The sequence below is a fragment of the Vipera ursinii genome (genome assembly GCF_947247035.1).
Source record: "Vipera ursinii genome assembly, chromosome: 6".
NCBI lineage: Eukaryota > Metazoa > Chordata > Lepidosauria > Squamata > Viperidae > Vipera > Vipera ursinii.
In genome coordinates this window covers 36,754,526-36,774,377 of record NC_139515.1, presented here as the reverse complement: position 1 = coordinate 36,774,377, position 19,852 = coordinate 36,754,526, and the positions used below count along the sequence as shown (strand labels likewise).

Below are 19,852 nucleotides of genomic sequence, written 5' to 3'. Positions count from 1 at the left end.
GATTTAGAGTCTTTTCATTTAAATAAAAAAATCTGCAAATTTTTAGTATCCATTTTTAACTAAAGAAGGAACATAAATTTGATAGTGAGAATCAGAAATGAATTATGGATGGAGTGAATAGGTTAAAAAACTATAGTAAAACTGGATGAAGAGTTAATGATAACAGAGATAATGTTTAAAGTATAGAATTGAATTTAGCATGGGTCAAAGTAGCAGTGAATATTTCCATACGTTCATTTTGTTATGAATTGTTATGAGAGTTGACATCTTTAATCCTGCTTGCTAGCTTTTATAGTTATATAAAATAGAATCTGTACATGAGTAAGTGTGGGTAACAAACTATTGGGACAGACCCTAATAGCACGATCTCGTAGAGTCCCCTTAAATAACATACTCTTATTAATAATTTTCACTGATAGCATATTATAATTTCTGGTGGCTGGCAGAGGGAATAGGTTGTGACAGGTTCATACAAGGATAGAGGAAGCGAAACTGGATAGTTGTAAAGAATATACAACAGATAACTGACAGGGCTTTTAATACCAAATATTGAAAAAAACCTCTTAAGATTTAGAAATAAATATACTGACCTCCATCACAAGGATGAATGCTAACTTGGCTGCAATAACATGCCAGTAATAAATATTATGTTCATATTGATGTTTATGTCCAGGAGGGTATCGGAAATCTCGATATCTAACATAGTTAAAGAAAGTAATTCAAACAATTATTTCAAATGTCTCTGCAATAATGTACATAGACCAGAAGAGGGAGCAAAAGTTACCTGTTGCTCTGATTTTAACATAACACACTAAGTAAATGTAATCAGAATAAATTACAACCAAATATGCAACCATATCAGATTTGCAGAATTACATCATGCTACTTTTATATTATTATGTAAGATAATAAAAATAGTTGTGTAGAATTAAAAGACTTTGATTTTCCTTCTAGCAATTTTAATTCCATTATTTTACATAATTTAACAAGTAAAAGCATTCTAATTTTGTTCCTATTTAGTTACTTTAACTAGGATATAGACTTGCCTGCATATTGTTAAATTGGCAAATACGGAAAGAACATGTGGCTTGTTTTCATTTCGGAATTCTGATACAGCAAAAATAGAAAGAGTATTGTTTATATATCCCTTCATGGTATAGCTACTGTGATCTCCATAGGGTGGGATTGAAAATGACCAGAAGTAAACCAGGCGTGGAATCATATCTGATGTAAAAGCAATTATCATTGCTTATATTGAAAACAGGAATAACAGAACATTTGCTTGCTGAGATGGTTGGCTATAGAAATCAAATAAATAAAAACAGATTGTCTAAATCTTCCTAAACAGAGATATGCACAGATAAACATTATACAAATTATATGTGATCTTGGTAGAAGGGTAGAGTACAAATATAGAATTCCTATTTTTTATTTCTACTGTCACAGTAAAACACATTGCTTTCAGGAAAATCTGTTATAACATATCCCTTCTTTCTTTATGATTGCACCTCCTTCTTTATGTCTCACCACTTTAAATTATTGCAATGTATTCTATTAAAGGCATTTTCTAATTAGTGTTACTAATAATCTAACATTATTCTTTCTATAAAGTTTTTTTTTGCAACAAGAATTAGTAGCCTCTCTGACTGGTTGAATTTTAAAAAAAGATGATTTAACTATTTATTTAGTTTTAAGATGTATAAGTCTACCCAACTCAGTCAGTGTGAATCTGAGGGTACAGAGTACAAGATAAATGCAATAATGTTCCTATTATTGCTGTATCTCTGTATAATATTTTTTTTAGAAAAACAGTATGATATTCATTTAGCTGATCTAAGTCACGACATATGGGTTTATTTATTTATTAAAATTATATGCCACCCATCTGGCCTAGAAGTGATTCTAGGAGGCTTACAAATTGATAAAAAGTCCTTCACAAATTTAGTAACCAATTATCAATTTTGTGTTTGTAACGGATCCACTAAGTATGTTGGTGTTATCCTGTGTAATATTTCAGGCAATCATTTTAAATAGGAATAAAAGATATAAGGAGATATCCTTGGATTTCAGTAGATAGACATAGTTCAAAAATCTTGGTATATTACACACTTCATGTGGATTTTTTTTCTTTCGTTCAATCATATCCAAATCTCAGAGACTGCCTGAACAAGTCCCTGCAGGATTCTTGGCAAGTTTTTTTCAGAAGTGTTTGCCATTGCCTCCTTCCTAGGGCTGTGAGTGAGTGACTGGCCCAAGGTGTTTTTGTGTGTAAGGCAGGAGTACAATTCACAGACTCCCAGTTTCTAGTCTGATGTCATAACCACTACACAAATTCCTGGCCTGCAACCAGAGTGGAATGAATCTTGATAATTTGCTTTCTCCCAGCCAATACCCTTCTAAGCACCTTGCACTCAAGTGGCATATCTCATATATCTCTCTGCCCAGGAAATTATTTAGGAGAGCTACTAGTATGTCTCTTTCAAGGCACCCAGATGGTCTCCTGACGTAATAGGCATCCAGTCACTTTTCTCTGCTAGCTGCAGTCTTTCCTGGTCACAGTATTTCATGTCCTAGTAGCTTCCTGTCAAGATAAATTCAATATGCTGCATATGGAGCTGCATTTGAGCATGACAAAAGGCTACAGACAATTGTCAGGAATAGTTATTAAACCATCATTTCTAATAAATTCACACGGTGAAGAGAACTAAATATTAATTTAACAGAGGAGATTGATGGCTCTTAATAAGAGGAGATTATTTTTCACTCTCTCACACCAATAATAACGGAATAGATAGAGGTAGTTTGGGGTTTTGATTTTAAATATTTGGCTAAATAGGTACCCTCAGATTTCTAGTGCAGAGTTAGTGATTGAGTTGCCTACTGAAGCCTATTTGTAGCAGACTCAGCTTTTAGATTTGTGATGAGTCAAATATTACAAAGGCACCTTAAGTCTCTCATGGTTCTTAATCAAAAGGACAACACATGAAACTTTTCATCCAGACTATTTATCCTGTATTTGGGGGAGGATGACTGAAAATTCTATTCATTGCATATGATGTCTTTTGAATGAGGATCTATTAACTGAGGTTGTCCTGAATTATTTAAAGATTTAAATCCCATCTTTTTTCTAACATCTCTATTTCCACAAAAAAAATAACTGTGAAATGGATTGTAGACAGACAGACAGAGGTCCAAGTGATCCCATGAGTTTTGGTGGCTGAGGGTGAATCTGAATCTCTCCAGTCCAATTACTGTTTAATCATGGTTTGGTTTTTTTTAAATATCTAGCAATTGTATTACTAAGAAGTACAAATTGTTTTAATGTTTATAAGCAGGTAATGATTGTTGTAAATGTGTACTTACATTGGTTGCCACAGCCAGAATAGCTATTCCTTGCATGATAGGTTGCCATGCCCCTATATGTTGAGCTTTTTGAGAAACCATGCGTCTATACTGAGTTGTAATCTTCCAAGCATCTACGTGAATTTCCAATAAATTGTTAATAAGGGCCAGAAGGGGTGCCAATGGGAATGATGTCACGAATAATGTTACAAATCCAAACTGTATAACTGGAAATAATACATTATTATATCATTGATGAAACAATGTAATAAAGTAATTGATGATAAAGTAGTGCTTTATCAGTTTTCAAATGTTATATCAGCCAAAATTGTTGCTACTCAAGATTAGCCAAAATCCATCAGTTCCTAATAAATGCAAATCAATTGAACACAACAATCTGGTATGCATATTTAGATATATTTATTAACAATTTGTATCCATCAAGTATCAAGGCAACAATTAAAAGATTCTTATTGCTAATTTTTTAAAAAATAAAGTTTTTGAATTGAGCTCAAATTTCAGTGATGGAAATGCATGCAATACATGAAGTTTTTGGCTAGCTTTAGAGATGGAGTTGCCAAGCCTTTTAAGGAATGTTCTGACATCTTTCCAATCCAACCCACAGCCCTGAAAGTCCTAGTTTGTCTTTATTAAGCAGGACTGACCTTGGTTAGCTTTTTATATCAGCAGAAGTCATCTAAGTGCCACCATTTGTTGACTTATTTTGTTAATTAGGAAGTTTTCTTTTTTTAAAAAAAATACAGCTAAAGTATTTTATTGCTATATACTTCTCTCTTGCTAGAATAGACCAAAACATACAGGAGATATTCACAACATGTTGCATATCATTCCAGGTTTATTCAATTATTTACAGTATCTTATTCAATACATTTCCAACATGTTACTCAGTATTTCAACAAAAGAATATCTACATTATTAATGTGATTATCTATCTATCTATCTATCTATCTATCTATCTATCTATCTATCTATCTATCTATCATCTATCTAATATATACATATATAATGCATTCAGAAAGTATTCAGACCCTTCACTTTTGTCAATTTTGTTATGCCTGTCACTACAGTTGTGGAAATTATTATTTTTCTCATTAATCTACGTACCCCATAATGACTAAGTGAAAACAGAATTATAGAAATGTCTGTAAATTTATTAAAAAGAAGAAAACTGAAATATCACATTGGCATAAGTATTCAGACCCTTGGTAACGCTTGAAATTTAGCTCAGGTGCCTCCCATTTCTCTTGATTGTTGCTGACATGTTTCAACACCTTTATTGGAATCCACTTGTGGTCAATTAAATTGATTGACCATGATTTGGAAAGAACACACCTCTCTATAGAAGGCCTCTATAGATGTACATACACATTTTCTTTTCTTTTCTTTTCCTCTATTCTGTGTTAATTGTTTAACAGAATCTGGAAGCAAAATTTTATCCAATATATAATATGACAACAAGAAATAAAATGGTTGGCCTACCCATTTCAAGGTATTCATAAAACAATCCAAGCTTGCCAATGGGCTGCAAATGGTAGTCCTGCTCCCAGTAAGGAACAATAGTTTCTGCTTGTGTAACTGAGCGGCATGTCCCAATCAGATTCTTAAGCCACCTGTACATTTGGAGAATCAGCAAGATTTATTCTATCTGGTAGAGCAGAGGTGTAACATTTGAACCCTATCAGCATTTCTTTGTAGCTTCCAAAATTCCTCAAAACAGTAGAGATAAACATTTCGATTTTTTCCACACTGGAAGGATTTAATCCATTTATTTCCAATTGAAAAAATAAAACACAATCCTTTTATGATTTCTATTGTTCAAAATCATCCCAAATTATCTAACTATCAACTCTGGGCTGCAAAACTTCAGATGACCACAAAATGATAACAATGGCTTATGGTTTTCTGTTATCTCTTTGTTACCATCTAGATTACCTGGATTTTGGGGGGGCCAATGGGATAGCCGTAATTTAGCTCAAATTGAGTTATAGATTTAGTCGACTTCAAGATAAGTACAAGATATAGAACTACTACTAATTTTTAAAAATCCTTTAATTCTCTTCATTGATTTCTTTGCTATTTCCTAGATCTTCACTATTTTTCTGAGCATTTGACAATTAAATCTATTTTACTGATAAAAAGCTCTGTTTCTTAATTCAGAGACTGCTTACAGTGCAAACCAGTTGTTCAGGATTCTTTCAACTTCAGCTATCAATGCTACTTACTTACGGAAAAAGTACTTCTTGAATGTTATTCCAGATGGCTTTGCCTCCCATTATTATTGCTAGTTGTGTTGTCAGTTCAAGAAGACACCCACCTGGATCACACTTTGAAAGAAAGCATGTTATAACTTATTCCCTGCAAAAAATGTTCATAATAGTTTCTTCAACTAAATTATGCTAAACTTTATGAAAATGTTTTTATACTAAAATCTGCTTAACTGGAATTACATAATATTTTTATTTAGTCAATTTTATCCAACTATTCAGACAATAACTTTCTGTTCATCCTAGTAGATTAAACTGAGCACTAACGAATTCTGGAAATCTATTTTTTTTTCAGTTTTTCAGTTTTATTGATCAGTAATGAGATTAGCAGGCCTGAAATTACATATCCCACATCTGAATATAAACAGAGATTAAATGATCTCTAGTCCACTGTCTTGTTTTTCACAAGCCCTAGAAGTTTCTTGGATGAGATGTGAAACATTTTCAAGGAAAATTATGTCATCTTTTGAAAAAGCATGGGACAACCATGACCTGGATGACTGAGAATCTCCATAGACATACAGTTGTGTTGTTGCTTCCCAGAGTTGATAATTCAGTGATATAATAATAATAATAATAATAATAATAATAATAATAATAATAATAATAATAATAATAATAATAATAAGAAGAAGAAGAAGAAGAAGAAGAAGTAGTTGGAAGGGACCTTGGAGGTCATCTAGTCCAACCCCCTGCTCACGCAGGAAACTCTATACCATTTCAGGCAAATGGATGTCCAGTCTCTTCTTAAAAACCTCCAGTGTTGGAGCATTGTAAGGGCCTGCCTCAGTTAAACCTCCCAAGAAAGTAGAACTCTTGAAACTTGCATGATTTCAACAGGAGCTTTTATTGGGGGGTGCTGACTACAGGGAAGTAAGGCACGATCTAAGGGTTTCCCGCACAAAGCAGTACATTCAAAGTTGGAATCCAAAACCCCACTCCAACTGTCCATCCGGTAGTTTCAAATAGAGTCAGTCCAAAGGTGTCAAATTGTTGTGGGAACGAACCAATAATGCGCCACCCTCAAGGTTGTCAGGTCTCTTTGCGCCACCTTACCCCCGCCCAGAGATTAGGCAGATGGGCAGAGACACATTTCTTTCTCACCCCAAGAAAGGGATGGGACATTTCAAAGAGAAAGAACAAAGCAAAGGAAGCTGAAAGCCCATATGCCCACTCTTCCCCAATAGAATGGCAGAACCCGAAAAGGGAAAAGGGGATTAAGGGAAAAAGGGGTGAGAAATTACAATGGGGGAAGGAAATCAAGGAATACAAAGGAATTTATAAAAATGGAATCGGGACTGAGTTAAAGAAAATCTAGTTAATTCTTTTTTATTGAAAAGCTTTATAAAAAGTTACAATATTATCCCCTTCCCAACCCCCCCTAAACCCCCCTCCCCCACTTCCCAAAGCTGATTACAGGGTTACAAATATATAGTAAACATAATCTAACTAACATTAATCAACTATATAAAAAAACCAAATACATAATACATTTTAACCTGCCTTTAACATAATTACCAACACTCTAAGATACCCAACTTCTAAAAAAAAATTAAAATTATAACAATAACAATCTAAAATTTACTCATAAGCTAAATGGAATTTTTTAGTCCCATATTTTTTCTGAATATAATCTATCCATCTTCTCCAAACCGAAATGTATCTCTCTTGTGAATGATCTTTCAAGTAAGCAGAAATCTTAGCCATTTCTGCTAGATTTGACACTTTAAGCATCCACTCCTCTATAGTAGGCAGACAATCCTTCTTCCAATATTGCCCTACCAATAACCTCGCAGCTGTTATCAAATTCAACATCAAATTAATTTCTTTAGTGTCACAATCTATAATAACACCCAATAAAAATAAATGTGGAGTAAACTTTATCTTTCTCTTAAAAATCTTTTGAATGTTCCACCAAATTTTAATCCAAAAAGCTTTTATATTTTTACAAGTCCACCAAATATGAAAATAGGTAGCATCCAAACTACCACATCTCCAACATTTAGGCTGTAAATTAGAATACATACAAGACAGCTTTTTAGGATCCAAATGCCATCTATAAAACATTTTGTAAAAATTTTCTCTTAAGTTTTGGGCTTGAGTAAATTTTACATTTCTAACCCAAATTACCTCCCACACATCCAATGGAATTGGTTCTTGAATATTTTGAGTCCACTTTACCATGCAATCTTTCACCAATTCCGTTTCCGAGTCCAATTCTATTAAAGCATTATAAATTCTCTTTATATGTGCTTGAGTTTGATCTTTGATCTGTTTTACCAAATTTTCATCCATCAGCGTCAAACCAACCTTCTGGTCTAACTTCCACCTGGCTTGCAAGTGAGTATACTGAAACCAAGACTGTACAATATTTTCTTGTTTTAACTCGACTAGCAACCTTAATTGCCAGTCACTCCCTTCCAATCTAAGTAATTGCTTATAAGAAATCATATCCAAATTCACACCCATAGATACCCCCTCTATTGCGTGTCCAGGAATCCCCCAAATTGGTATTTTATAATTTAACTTATAATAATACTTTTTCCAAACACACAATAAAGCACTTCTTAAAATGTGAGATTTAAAAGTCTTATCAACTTTTTTTGTCATAAATCAAATATGCATGTCACCCATATAATAAATCCCATCCCTCAAGATAAAGTATACTTTCATTAGTTAAATTAAGCCAATCACTAACCAATGTTAAAACCACTGCATCATAATATAATTTCAAATTAGGCACCTTAAGTCCTCCTCTTTCCCGAGTGTCTTGTAAAATCTTAAGTTTAACTCTTGGTTTTTTCCCCGCCCAGATAAATTTATTAATTTATTTATTTATTATTTATTGATGGGATTTATATCCCGCCCTATCTCCCGAAGGACTCAGGGCGGCTAACAACAAAACATATAATAAGTACAAATCAAGATAAAAATAAAATTGAGAATATCTGTGTGATATATTAAAATTAGAGAATTTAAGAAATAAATTAAAAATTCTAAATATTAATTAATTAAAATGCCTGTCAGTCCAGGTCAGCCTGGTGGAACAGGAGTGTTTTGAGGCCGCGGCGAAAGGATTGGAGGTTTTGGGCCATCCGAAGCTCAGGGGGGAGCTGATTCCACAGAGAAGGCCCTCCCTTCTGCCACTCATCCAAATTAGCATCTTTTTTCAAAATAGGTATCATTTGAAACAGAAAAAGAAACTTTGGTAAAAACATTCATTTTAACAGCTGCAATTTTTCCCAACAAAGATAATTGTAATTTTTTCCAATTATTTAAATCCTTTTGTACTTTTAACCATAACGTCTCATAATTATTCTTATATAATTTCACATTAGAAGCTGTAATATATACCCCCAAATATTTAACCTTTTTCACAATTTCATAACCTGTCAATTTTACTAACGTATGCTTCTCATTCATAGTAATATTTTTAGATAATATTTTAGTCTTATTATTATTCACCTTAAAGCCCGAAACTTTCCCATATTGTTTTATAATTTCCATCAAATCTATAACCGATTGAATCGGTTGAGATAGTGTAACAACCAAGTCATCTGCAAACGCTCTTAATCTATAATCATTCTGTTTTATTTTTATTCCTTGTATTTTAGGTGATTCCCGAATTTTAATCAATAAAAATTCCAATGTTAAAACAAACAATAAAGTTCATCTTTTCCACAACTTTCAATAAAAATTGCCAATTCAATTGATCAAAAGCTTTTTCAGCATCCAAAAATATCAATGCCGCAGGGACTTGGTTATTCTTATCCAAATACTTAATTAACTAATTGTCTTACATTATATTTCATATATCTTCCAGTTATAAATCCAGACTGATCTGTATGAACCATCTGTTTCAAAACTGACATTAATCTATTTGCCAATATTTTTGCAAAAATCTTATAATCTGTATTTAAAAGCGATATAGGTCTATAATTCTTAGGCTGAGTAAGATCTTGATCCTCCTTTGGGATCAACGATATAAAAGCCCTTCTCCAAGATGAAGGCACCTCCCCTCCAGCCTGGATATTGTTAAATAGTTCCTTTAAAGGTTCTACCATCTCTGTAAGTAAAGTTTTATAATAAATTGCTGTTAAACCACCTGTACCCGGAGCCTTACCCACTTTTAACTGTTTAATTACTGATATAATTTCTTCAGAAGTGATTAAACAATTCATCCCTTCCCTTTGTTCATTTGAAAGCATAGGAATATGCGCTTCCTGTAAATATTTATCTATATCTAAGGTATGTGGGGACACGGTGGCTCAGTGGGTTAAGATGCTGAGCTTGTTGATCAGAAGGTTGGCAGTTTGGCGGGTCGAATCCCAAGTGCCGCGTAACAGAGTGAGCGACTGTTACTCGTCCCAGCTTCTGCCAACCTAGCAGTTCGAAAGCACGTAAAAATGCAAGTAGAAAAATAGGGACCAGTACGGTGGGAAGGTAACAGCGTTCCGTGCGCCTTTGGCGTCTAGTCATGCCAGCCATATGACCACGTAGACGTCCTCGGACAAGCGCTGGCTCTTCGGCTTTGAAACGGAGATGAGCACCGGCCCCTAGAGTTGGAAACAACTAGCATGCATGTGCGGGGGAACCTTTACCTTTACCTAAGGTATTGTTCTGAACCAGCCCTTCTGGCCTTGTAGTAAGGCAAACCCCTTATCAGAAAGAAGAGACTGGAGAGCGTCCAAGGCTAAAAGGCATCTGCCAAGATTTAATTACGCAGTTAACAAAAACACTAGAGCTTGTCTTCTCAAGCGGAAAAGTTGCTTTCAGCAACCAGCCCCTCCCCAAACACTCCTTTTATAGAGAGCTCAGGGCGTGGTCTCCCTGTGCCTCCTCCCGAGGAGTCCCATAGCCTTTCTTTGTTTGTTCCTGCTCGACTGCCTCCTGCGTCGGGCGTCCTTGAACAGGGCCAGCTGTGGGTCATCATCCTCCGCACTCTCGGGCTCACGCAGCTGAGAAGAGGTCCCCGGCTGAGGACTCTGCAAAGCCTCCAAACCATCATCAGCCGGTTCGTCTCCCTCCTCCCCCTCATCTGAGTCCTCCGATACGTCGGAGCCGGCTGTCAGACCCACAGGCTGGCCCTGAGTCACAACACTATCCCGCACCGCAGGGCCCTTCCCCCGGGTCTGCCGATCCGGATGCGGTCGGGATGGGAACTGTTCGTGAAAAGCAGTCACCAACGCAGGGGCATGAACGGCGGTCGCGTCTTCCCATGTGAAGTCCTCCGGCCCGTACCCTTTCCACTCGATCAGGTACTGGAAGCGACCTTTCAGCCAGCGGGAATCCCTGATGCTGGCGACCTCGTACTCGGGGGTGCTGCCTCCATCACGAGTTCCTGATGGGGGAGGTTCCGCTTGGCGAAGTGGACAGGCCGGTTGTTCGGGGACCAACAAGGACCGATGGAAGACGGGGTGCACGCGCAGGGAACGTGGCAGAGTTAAACGATAGGCGACCGGATTGATGACGGCCTCGACTGGGAACGGTCCAAGGTAACGGTGGTCCAGCTTCCTCGCCGGCCGAGTGGATGGTAGGTTCCTGGTGGACAGCCAGACCCGATCCCCCACCGATAGTGGAGGCGTATCCCTTCTCGACCGATCGGCGAACCTCTTGTAGTCGGCCTTGGCCTTCTCCAGCTGCCGTCGCACCAACCGATGGATCGCCTGTAACTCCGCCATAAATTCGTTCGCTGCCGGCTCCGATGAGTCCACGGGAGAAAGGGGGAAAAACCGGGGGTGATAACCCACGTTGGCCAAGAACGGTGTCATCTGCGTGGAGGTGTGCTGCGAGTTGTTAAAGGCAAACTCGGCTATGGCCAAATAGTCCACCCAATTGTCCTGCTGCAGGTTAACGTAGCAGCGCAGATACTGCTCTAAGATGCCGATGACCTTCTCGGTACCCCCGTCGGTTTGTGGATGATGCGCGGACGAGAGGCAAACCTTAATGTCCAACGCCCGCATCAACTCCTGCCAGAAGCGGGCTGTAAACTGGGCCCCCCTATCGGAGACGACTCTATCGGGAAGGCCGTGCAGCCGGAACACCTGTTGGATGAACATGCGACTAGTGGCGCGAGCTGACGGTAAGCCGCGACAAGGGATGAAGTGCGCCATCTTGGTCAGCATGTCCACCACCACAAACACTGTCGTGAAGCCGGAGGATGGGGGTAGATCCGTCAGAAAGTCCATGGACACAGCCCCCCAGGGTCTCTTGGGTGTTGGCAAGGGCTGCAGTAAACCAGGCGGGGCCCCTGTCGCTGACTTGGCCTGCCTGCAAGGAATGCAGGAGGTGACATAAGACTGGACATCGTGTCGGACTCGGGGCCACCAGAAAGTACGGGAGACCAAGTTCAGAGTCTTGAACAGGCCAAAATGCCCCGCAGCCGGGTTATCATGACACTGGCTGAGGACGAGTCCCCTGAGTGGCCCTCCTGGAACATAGAGCCGGTCACGATAATACAGGAGTCCATCCGCGACCGACCAAGGCGAATCTGGCCCCACCTCTTCCTTCCGCTGAGCCACCCACGCCTCCTGCTGCTGCGCCTCCCGGATCCGAGCCCGTATATCCACCGGCTCCCGCACCGCAGCAAAAGACTCGACGGGGATCACTGTCCTGGGCGGAAGCTTGTCTTCCGCTCGGGTGTATTCGGGCTTTCTGGACAGAGCATCCGCTCTCTGGTTGTGCCCGCTTGGTATGTACCGCACCCGGAAGTCAAACCTCGCAAAGAAGAGGGACCACCGGATCTGGCGTTGATTCAAATTCCGAGCGGTCTGCAGGCTTTCCAGATTCTTGTGGTCCGTCCGGACCTCGATCTGATGCCGCGCCCCCTCCAGATGATGCCTCCAAGCCTCGAACGCCGCCTTGATGGCCAGCAGCTCCTTCTCCCAGATGGTATAGTTGCGCTCCGAGGGGTTCAATTTCCGAGAGTGATACGCGCAAGGGAAAAGGGTACCGCTGGGCGTCGTCGCCTGGAGTAACACGGCCCCAATGGCAATGTCGGAGGCGTCCGCCTCCACGACAAACGGCCGTTGCGGGTCGGGATGTTTCAAGATGGGCTCCTTCATGAAGGCGTCCTTCAAAGCCTGGAACGCCTGTTGTTCGGGGGCGTTCCACTGGAACCGAGTCTTCTTCTGCAGGAGCCGGGTGAGGGGGGCTGTCAAGGCAGCAAAGCCAGGGATGAATGTCCGATAGTAGTTGGCAAATCCAAGGAGTCGCTGAACGTCCTTCACGCGACGCGGAGGTTGCCAACTCTGCAACGACTCGACTTTACTCGGCTCCATGGCGATGCCCTCAGGAGAAATGCGGTGACCCAGGAAATCGATGGTCACCTGGTAGAACTGGCACTTCTCCAACTTGGCAAACAGCCGATGTTCCCGGAGGCGCTGCAGGACCTGACGGAGATGCTGATGATGCGCTTCACGCGACGGGGAGTAAATCAGGATGTCGTCCAGGTAAATCACGACAAACTGGTCCAACAGATCCCGAAAGATATCGTTCATAAAATGCTGAAACACAGCGGGGGCGTTGGTCAAGCCAAACGGCATCACCGTGTACTCGAAATGTCCATAGCGAGTACCAAACGCCGTCTTCCACTCATCACCCGGCCGAACCCTGACGAGGTTGTAAGCTCCACGCAGGTCCAGTTTCGTGAAGATCTTAGCCTCCCGGAGTCGGTCCAAGAGCTCGGGGATGAGGGGCAGCGGGTAGCGGTTACGCACCGTGATGGCGTTGAGTTTCCGGTAGTCACAGCAAAGCCGTAACTCGCCCGACTTCTTTTTGACGAAGAGCACGGGCGCAGACACTGGCGAGGACGAGGGCCGGATGAAACCACGAGCCAAATTCTTTGTCAGGAAGTCCCGCAATGCAGCCAACTCGGGCTCCGACATGGAGTACAAACGCCCCACTGGGAGAGGTGCATCAGGGACTAGGTCAATGGAGCAGTCGTAGGGCCTGTGCGGGGGTAATTGGTCCGCCTCTGACTCGCTGAACACGTCAGCAAAGTCGGACAGTTCGGGAGGCAAGGAAACCCCTGGGGAACCCTCCACCTGGCCGGCACAGATATGGCGGGTGTGGTCCACGCACTGCAAACTTGGGAAGGTGACCAAGTTCTGAGACCAATAGATCTGTGGATCATGCGCCCGGAGCCACGCCAGTCCCAAGACCACGGGGAAGTGCAGATCCGAAGTGACGTAGAACTGAATGGCCTCCACATGGGTACTGATGGCCATACACACGGGTTGCGTGGCGGCCGTAATAGGCCCGGACAGGAGCACTCGACCATCGATGGTCTCCACAAGCATGGGCGGATCCACTGGACACTGGGGAACAGCCCATTTGGCCACAAAGGCCGAATCCATAAAGTTAGTGGTAGCCCCAGAGTCAATTAAGGCATGGACCGGAATCCCCTCTGGCTTGCCAGGGAGGATCAGACGTGCCTCCAGAATCAAATGCTGTGGAGGTTCACAGGCACCGTCGGAACGGCGTCGGTCGGCGTGGTCGTTGTGGGTCGCCCGATCTTTCACACCGTCTAGATCGGGCTCGGGCCGTTTCCCGACAGCAAAGCAGGGGACTTTCTCGGGGCAGGCTTGGTCACTGACGCCCGCTGACGCTTCTTCGGGCAAGAAGCAGCCAAATGTCCAGGGTCCCCACAGTAAAAACACAACCCCCCCGATCGTCGTCTGTCCATTTCCGTCTCCGATAGACGGGACCTGGCGGCACCCAGCTCCATTGGCTCCTCCCTCTGGACTGGGGGCTCACGCACAACAGGAGCGGCAGGGGTCTGTGGGGTGGCACGGCGACTCTTTCGCTGCTGCAGCCGGGCATCGATCCGCAGACAAAGATGGATCAGCCCATTCAGGTCTGAGGGAATGTCCACGCGGGCCAGCTCATCCAACATCTCTTCTGACAAGCCATCCTGGAAGGCATCCACGAGCGCAGCCTCATTCCAGGCGGAATCCTGGCTAAGCAGCCGGAAATCGCTGATGTAGGCCTGTAGGGGGCGCTGACCCTGCCTCAAAGCTTTCAGGCGTCGGGTGGCCGTCTGCGCCTTAATTGGGTCCTCATACATGAGGCGCATATGGTCACAAAACCCCCCAAAGTTATCCAACAAAGGGCTAGGCTGTGCCAACAGAGGCGTGCCCCAACGAGCTGCATCTCCCGACAGAAGGCTCAACACGAAACCCACCTTATCTCGGTCAGTGGGGAAATCAGCTGCTCTCACGCTGATAAAAAGCTGGCATTGTCCCTGGAAGGCAGGAAACAGTTCTGGATTGCCAGCAAATTTATCCGGCATAGCTATCTGACATTTCCTCCTGGGTGGGGGTGCAGCATGTACCTGGGCTTGTAGTTGCCCCACTTGAGCTGCCAGCAAAGTGAGTTGCTGGGTGAGCTGAGCATTCTCGGCAAGAAGCTGCTCCATCGTAGTTGTAAGGGGTGGGAGGCTGAAAGCAAACTGTTCTGAACCAGCCCTTCTGGCCTTGTAGTAAGGCAAACCCCTTATCAGAAAGAAGAGACTGGAGAGCGTCCAAGGCTAAAAGGCATCTGCCAAGATTTAATTACGCAGTTAACAAAAACACTAGAGCTTGTCTTCTCAAGCGGAAAAGTTGCTTTCAGCAACCAGCCCCTCCCCAAACACTCCTTTTATAGAGAGCTCAGGGCGTGGTCTCCCTGTGCCTCCTCCCGAGGAGTCCCATAGCCTTTCTTTGTTTGTTCCTGCTCGACTGCCTCCTGCGTCGGGCGTCCTTGAACAGGGCCAGCTGTGGGTCATCATCCTCCGCACTCTCGGGCTCACGCAGCTGAGAAGAGGTCCCCGGCTGAGGACTCTGCAAAGCCTCCAAACCATCATCAGCCGGTTCGTCTCCCTCCTCCCCCTCATCTGAGTCCTCCGATACGTCGGAGCCGGCTGTCGGACCCACAGGCTGGCCCTGAGTCACAACAGGTATGTACATTCTCACTAGCATATAACTTTTGATAAAAATCCAAAAAACCTTTTTTAATCAAATTTTGTTGATATGTTTCTTTACCCTTATATTCTCTCTATTGTACGTAACTTCCTTAATTGATAAGCTAACCACCTACCAGGCTTGTTTGCATTACAAAAAGTATTATGCTTCGCATATCTCAAATTAGTTGCAACCTGATCTGCCATTAACATATTAAATTGCTCTTTCAACAAATTTATTGAAATCCTTAATCTCTTATCTAATGGATTCAAAATAAAAGCTTTCTCCTTCAATTTAATCTCTTCTTCCAATTCTTTACGTTTTTGCATCTGCTTACGCCTATGACCATTGTTCATATGAATCAAAATCCCCCTCATATAAGTTTTACTGGCATCCCAAACCATTTCAATCGGTGTTCCTTTATGCATATTCAGAACAAAAAACTCTTTCAAATAATCTTTACATTTTTCTGAAAGTACATCATATCTAAATAAATTTTCATTCAACCTCCAAGATCTTCTTATCCCATCTTCCCTAAATAATTCCATCCATACAGGACTATGATCCGACAACGTTCTAGGAAAAATCTTGACATTCTTGACCCTGGAAGTAAGATCACCAGTAACTAAAAAAAGTCAATTCTAGAAAACGATTGATGCCTGTCCGAAAAGAAAGTAAAATCTCTATCCTCCAAGTTCCGCTCCTGCCAGATATCTCTTAGCTCCAAGTCTTCTTTCAAATAAAAAAAAACTTTTAGGCAATCTAGAATAGACAGGAGAGTTTTTAGAAGACCTCTTCTTGTCCTTATTTGAGTCCAAAACACCATTCCAATCACCCATCAAAATAACAGATTTATAATCCAATTGAATTAGTTTATCATGTAAAAACTTGTAAAACTTTCCTTGCTGTTGATTAGGAGCATATAATCCAATAATGAGAATCTTCTTGCCTTGTAACAATAGTTCAATAATAACATATCTTCCCTGTGGATCAGATTCAATTAACGTAGCAGATAAATCTCTTCTAAAGTAGATAACCACTCCACTCTTTTTATCTGTAGCAGATGCTATAAAATGAAGTCCCAACTGAGAATTAATCAAGTATTTTTGATCTTTTGCACAAATATGAGTTTCTTGTAGGCAAACAATATCATTTTTATGTTGCTTCAAATAATGAAACACTTTCTTTTTTGTGGTGAATTTAAGCCATTAACATTCCATGTCAAAAGCTTTATTGCCATCCTCAGCGACCTGGAACCTCTGGAATGGCACCTGGAGATCTGCAGTTGGTCTCTTTGGTCGCGCCCCTCCCACCGGCTCCATAATAACAGGGCCTTGTATCATAGGCCCAGAATTTTATTTTTTATTTTAATCCCATTTATATCCCGCCCTTCTCCGAAGACTCAGGGCGGCTTACAATTTAAGCACAAAGCAATGTGCTTAGCAATAGCCTTCATTCTATGTATATGCCTGCTTATTAGGGCTTTCGCCCCCCCAAGCGGCATTATTACAAAGTCAGCTTATTGCCCCCAACAATCTGGGTCCTCATTTTACCTACCTCGGAAGGATGGAAGGCTGAGTCAACCTTGAGCCTGGTGGGATGCGAACCTGCACTAATTGCAGGCAGCTGGTGTTACTTAAGGAGGGATTAGCCCACTGCTCCACCAAACAGACTCCATCTTCTGTTTCAGTTGTTCCTTTTCTCTCCGCTTATGCGCCGCACGTGTCATTCTCTGGTCTTTTGGTTCAGCCTTTAACATCAAACTTTGTTCAGTAGGTTCAACCAATTGTGCCTCTCCAACAAACTGTGCTGATGCACCTTCAACTTGTTGTTTATCTTCTTCCGCTCTCTTAGGCAATGGAGATGGTGGTGAACCTGCTTTCAGGACATAAGTATAAAATTCTTTTGCCTTAGCAATCGTATTAAGCCTATATCGTGTCCCTGCAAGATTCACCACTATTCCAACAGGGATCTCCCATTTGAACTGAATTTGTCGATTTTTAAGTTCATCAGACAAAAAACCAAAATCCTTCCTTTTTCTCAACATCTTAGGAGGTATTTTTTTTCAAAATTATAATATCTTGACCTGCAATTTGAAATCTCTGTTGATAAAAGGCCTGGATCATCTCATTTCGAAGTGACCTCTTAGAGAAATAAATCACCACATCTCTAGGTAAATTCTTCTGCCTCGCAATCCAGGAATTGACCCTGAAAATTTTTTCCACCTCCCTTGATAACTCCTTGGGATCCCATCCCAAGATGGGAGCAATGACCTTAATCACCTCTTCCAGTAAGTCCTCACAGGGGGTTTCTCTCAACCCTCTTATTCTCAGAGCAAATTCCATTTCTTTAAATTGTGAAATCATGAGCTCATCCTCAGTTTTGTCAATTTTATTTTCTGCTTTAGCAATTCTATTTTCAAGTCTGTCACTATTTTCCACAACCTCATCCACGCAGTCATCTAAACATTCAATATGTGCAGCCAGGCCTTGAAATGCAAACAAAATATCTTCTCTCATCTCTCTATTTTTAAGTTCAAGAAGATCAGCTACCTCTTCCTTTATTTGTAAAGTCATTTCTTGTGCCTGTAACTTCAAAGCATCCTGCAGGTCTTTAAGTGTAAGTGCTGGTGGTGGAGGAGAGGGTGGAGGGATCTGGGTTTTGCAGTAGGCTGTATGACAGGAGAAGAGATTGAGGTTTTAGAAACAACAGGAACTGCCTGCCATCTTGAAGCCATCTTCACTTGCTACAAATCACTTTGTCTTATCACTTTCACTTTCCCAAAAAAAGGAGATGAACCCTTAATAGCAATAATAATAAAAAAGAGAAAAAATTCCAATATATTATTTAAATTTTAACAAAATCCTCGTAATTTATTCTTTTAAAAAGAAAAAACATTTCAGCGCCATTTTTTTTCTTTCTTCAAAGTCTAATTTATAAATGGAGAAGATTAAAGCACCTCGAGTTAAAGTTCTGAATACTTGCAACTTTACTCCTCCTGGTCAGCTCGTTTTGCTTTAAAGGCACACATAAATCACTATAATCCGCAGATGTGGATGCAGCCTCTAGCGATCCTGCACAGAGCAAAGGCGTCCTGGACTCGGAGAAAGCCTCGGATAATTCTGGGAGGTCTTGGGGAGCTCTTCCACTATCCGAGAAAACTCACTTCCCCTTCTTCTCCCGAAGGGGAAGTTTACGAGCCACGGAACAGCTGATTGTCACTGTCTCCGCGGCTCCAACGAAGCCTCAGGGTGGGCGGCCAGGGAAAAGCTGCCATTCGGCGCAGCGTAGCCACCGGAAGTCAAAATCTAGTTAATTCTTATGGTGTGGAAAATCTTTTTATATTTAACTTTTATGAGAAAACAGCTTGAAAAAAACTTTTAAAAGAAGGAAAAAACTTTTAAAATTTGGATATAGACAAAACAGTAAATAAGGACATATAGTAGTGAAAGGAGATACTACAGCAATACCAAATACTAAAATAACTTGAAAAGCTCTTGACCTTGAAACAACACCTGGTGTAAACAAAGAGCTTTATATGACTTTACACTAGAAAAGGCTCCCCACAATCATATCTTTTGACCCTGGATATAACTACAACAGAAACTTTGGAAACAGAGGGCTTTTTACATCTTTAAACTAACTGGAGCATCTGGATTTAGCTTAAAGTAGTTGGATCATTTTATGGTTGGATTTTAGCCTAAGAGAGTTGGCTTTCCCCCCTTTTTTAATCTTGCTTTTTCTCCTTGTGGATTTATAAAATTCACTCAATTAAAAATGAGTGCACCAAATCTCACTAGAATTATGAAAAAAATGTCCTCTGCACCCTTGGTTGGAACATCTAGCCCAACAAACCAGGGATCTATTGAAACAATGTTGCAGCAAGAAAAAATAAATACTGCTCAAACTGAGATGCAGACTACATTAAAATTAATTCAGGAATCAACACAGAGAAATCATGAAGAGACAAAAAGTAACTTTGATAAATTAAACGAACAAATGCTGGATATAAAGACACAATTTGAGGCTCATCAGCAAATGATTGCTGAAAATGAACAAAGAATTCAGAGAATGGAAAATAAATCAGATGATATTGACAAAAAATGGAAACACTAATGCAAGAAAATGAAAAATTAGAACAAGCAAACCAATTTTAGAAGGAGCAATTACAGCTTTGGAAAGGGAGAAAGCTGTACTCTACTTAAGATTCCAAAATATTCCTGAAGACAGAGAAGAAGATATAGCAGAAGTGATTATTAATCTACTGGCAGAGGCTTTAAAAAC

The 19,852-nt window shown here is 41.1% G+C and overlaps 1 protein-coding gene across 1 annotated transcript in view; it reads right to left on the bottom strand.

The window, feature by feature from the left end:
- The window catches only part of ANO6 (anoctamin 6), a 104,961-nt gene that overhangs the window by 2,038 nt on the left and 83,071 nt on the right, over positions 1-19,852 (bottom strand). Inside the window, 5 exon segments of the mRNA XM_083366550.1 lie at positions 591-696; positions 1,047-1,248; positions 3,360-3,569; positions 4,843-4,973; positions 5,590-5,687. Coding sequence (XP_083222676.1) covers positions 591-696; positions 1,047-1,248; positions 3,360-3,569; positions 4,843-4,973; positions 5,590-5,687 — 747 coding nt within the window.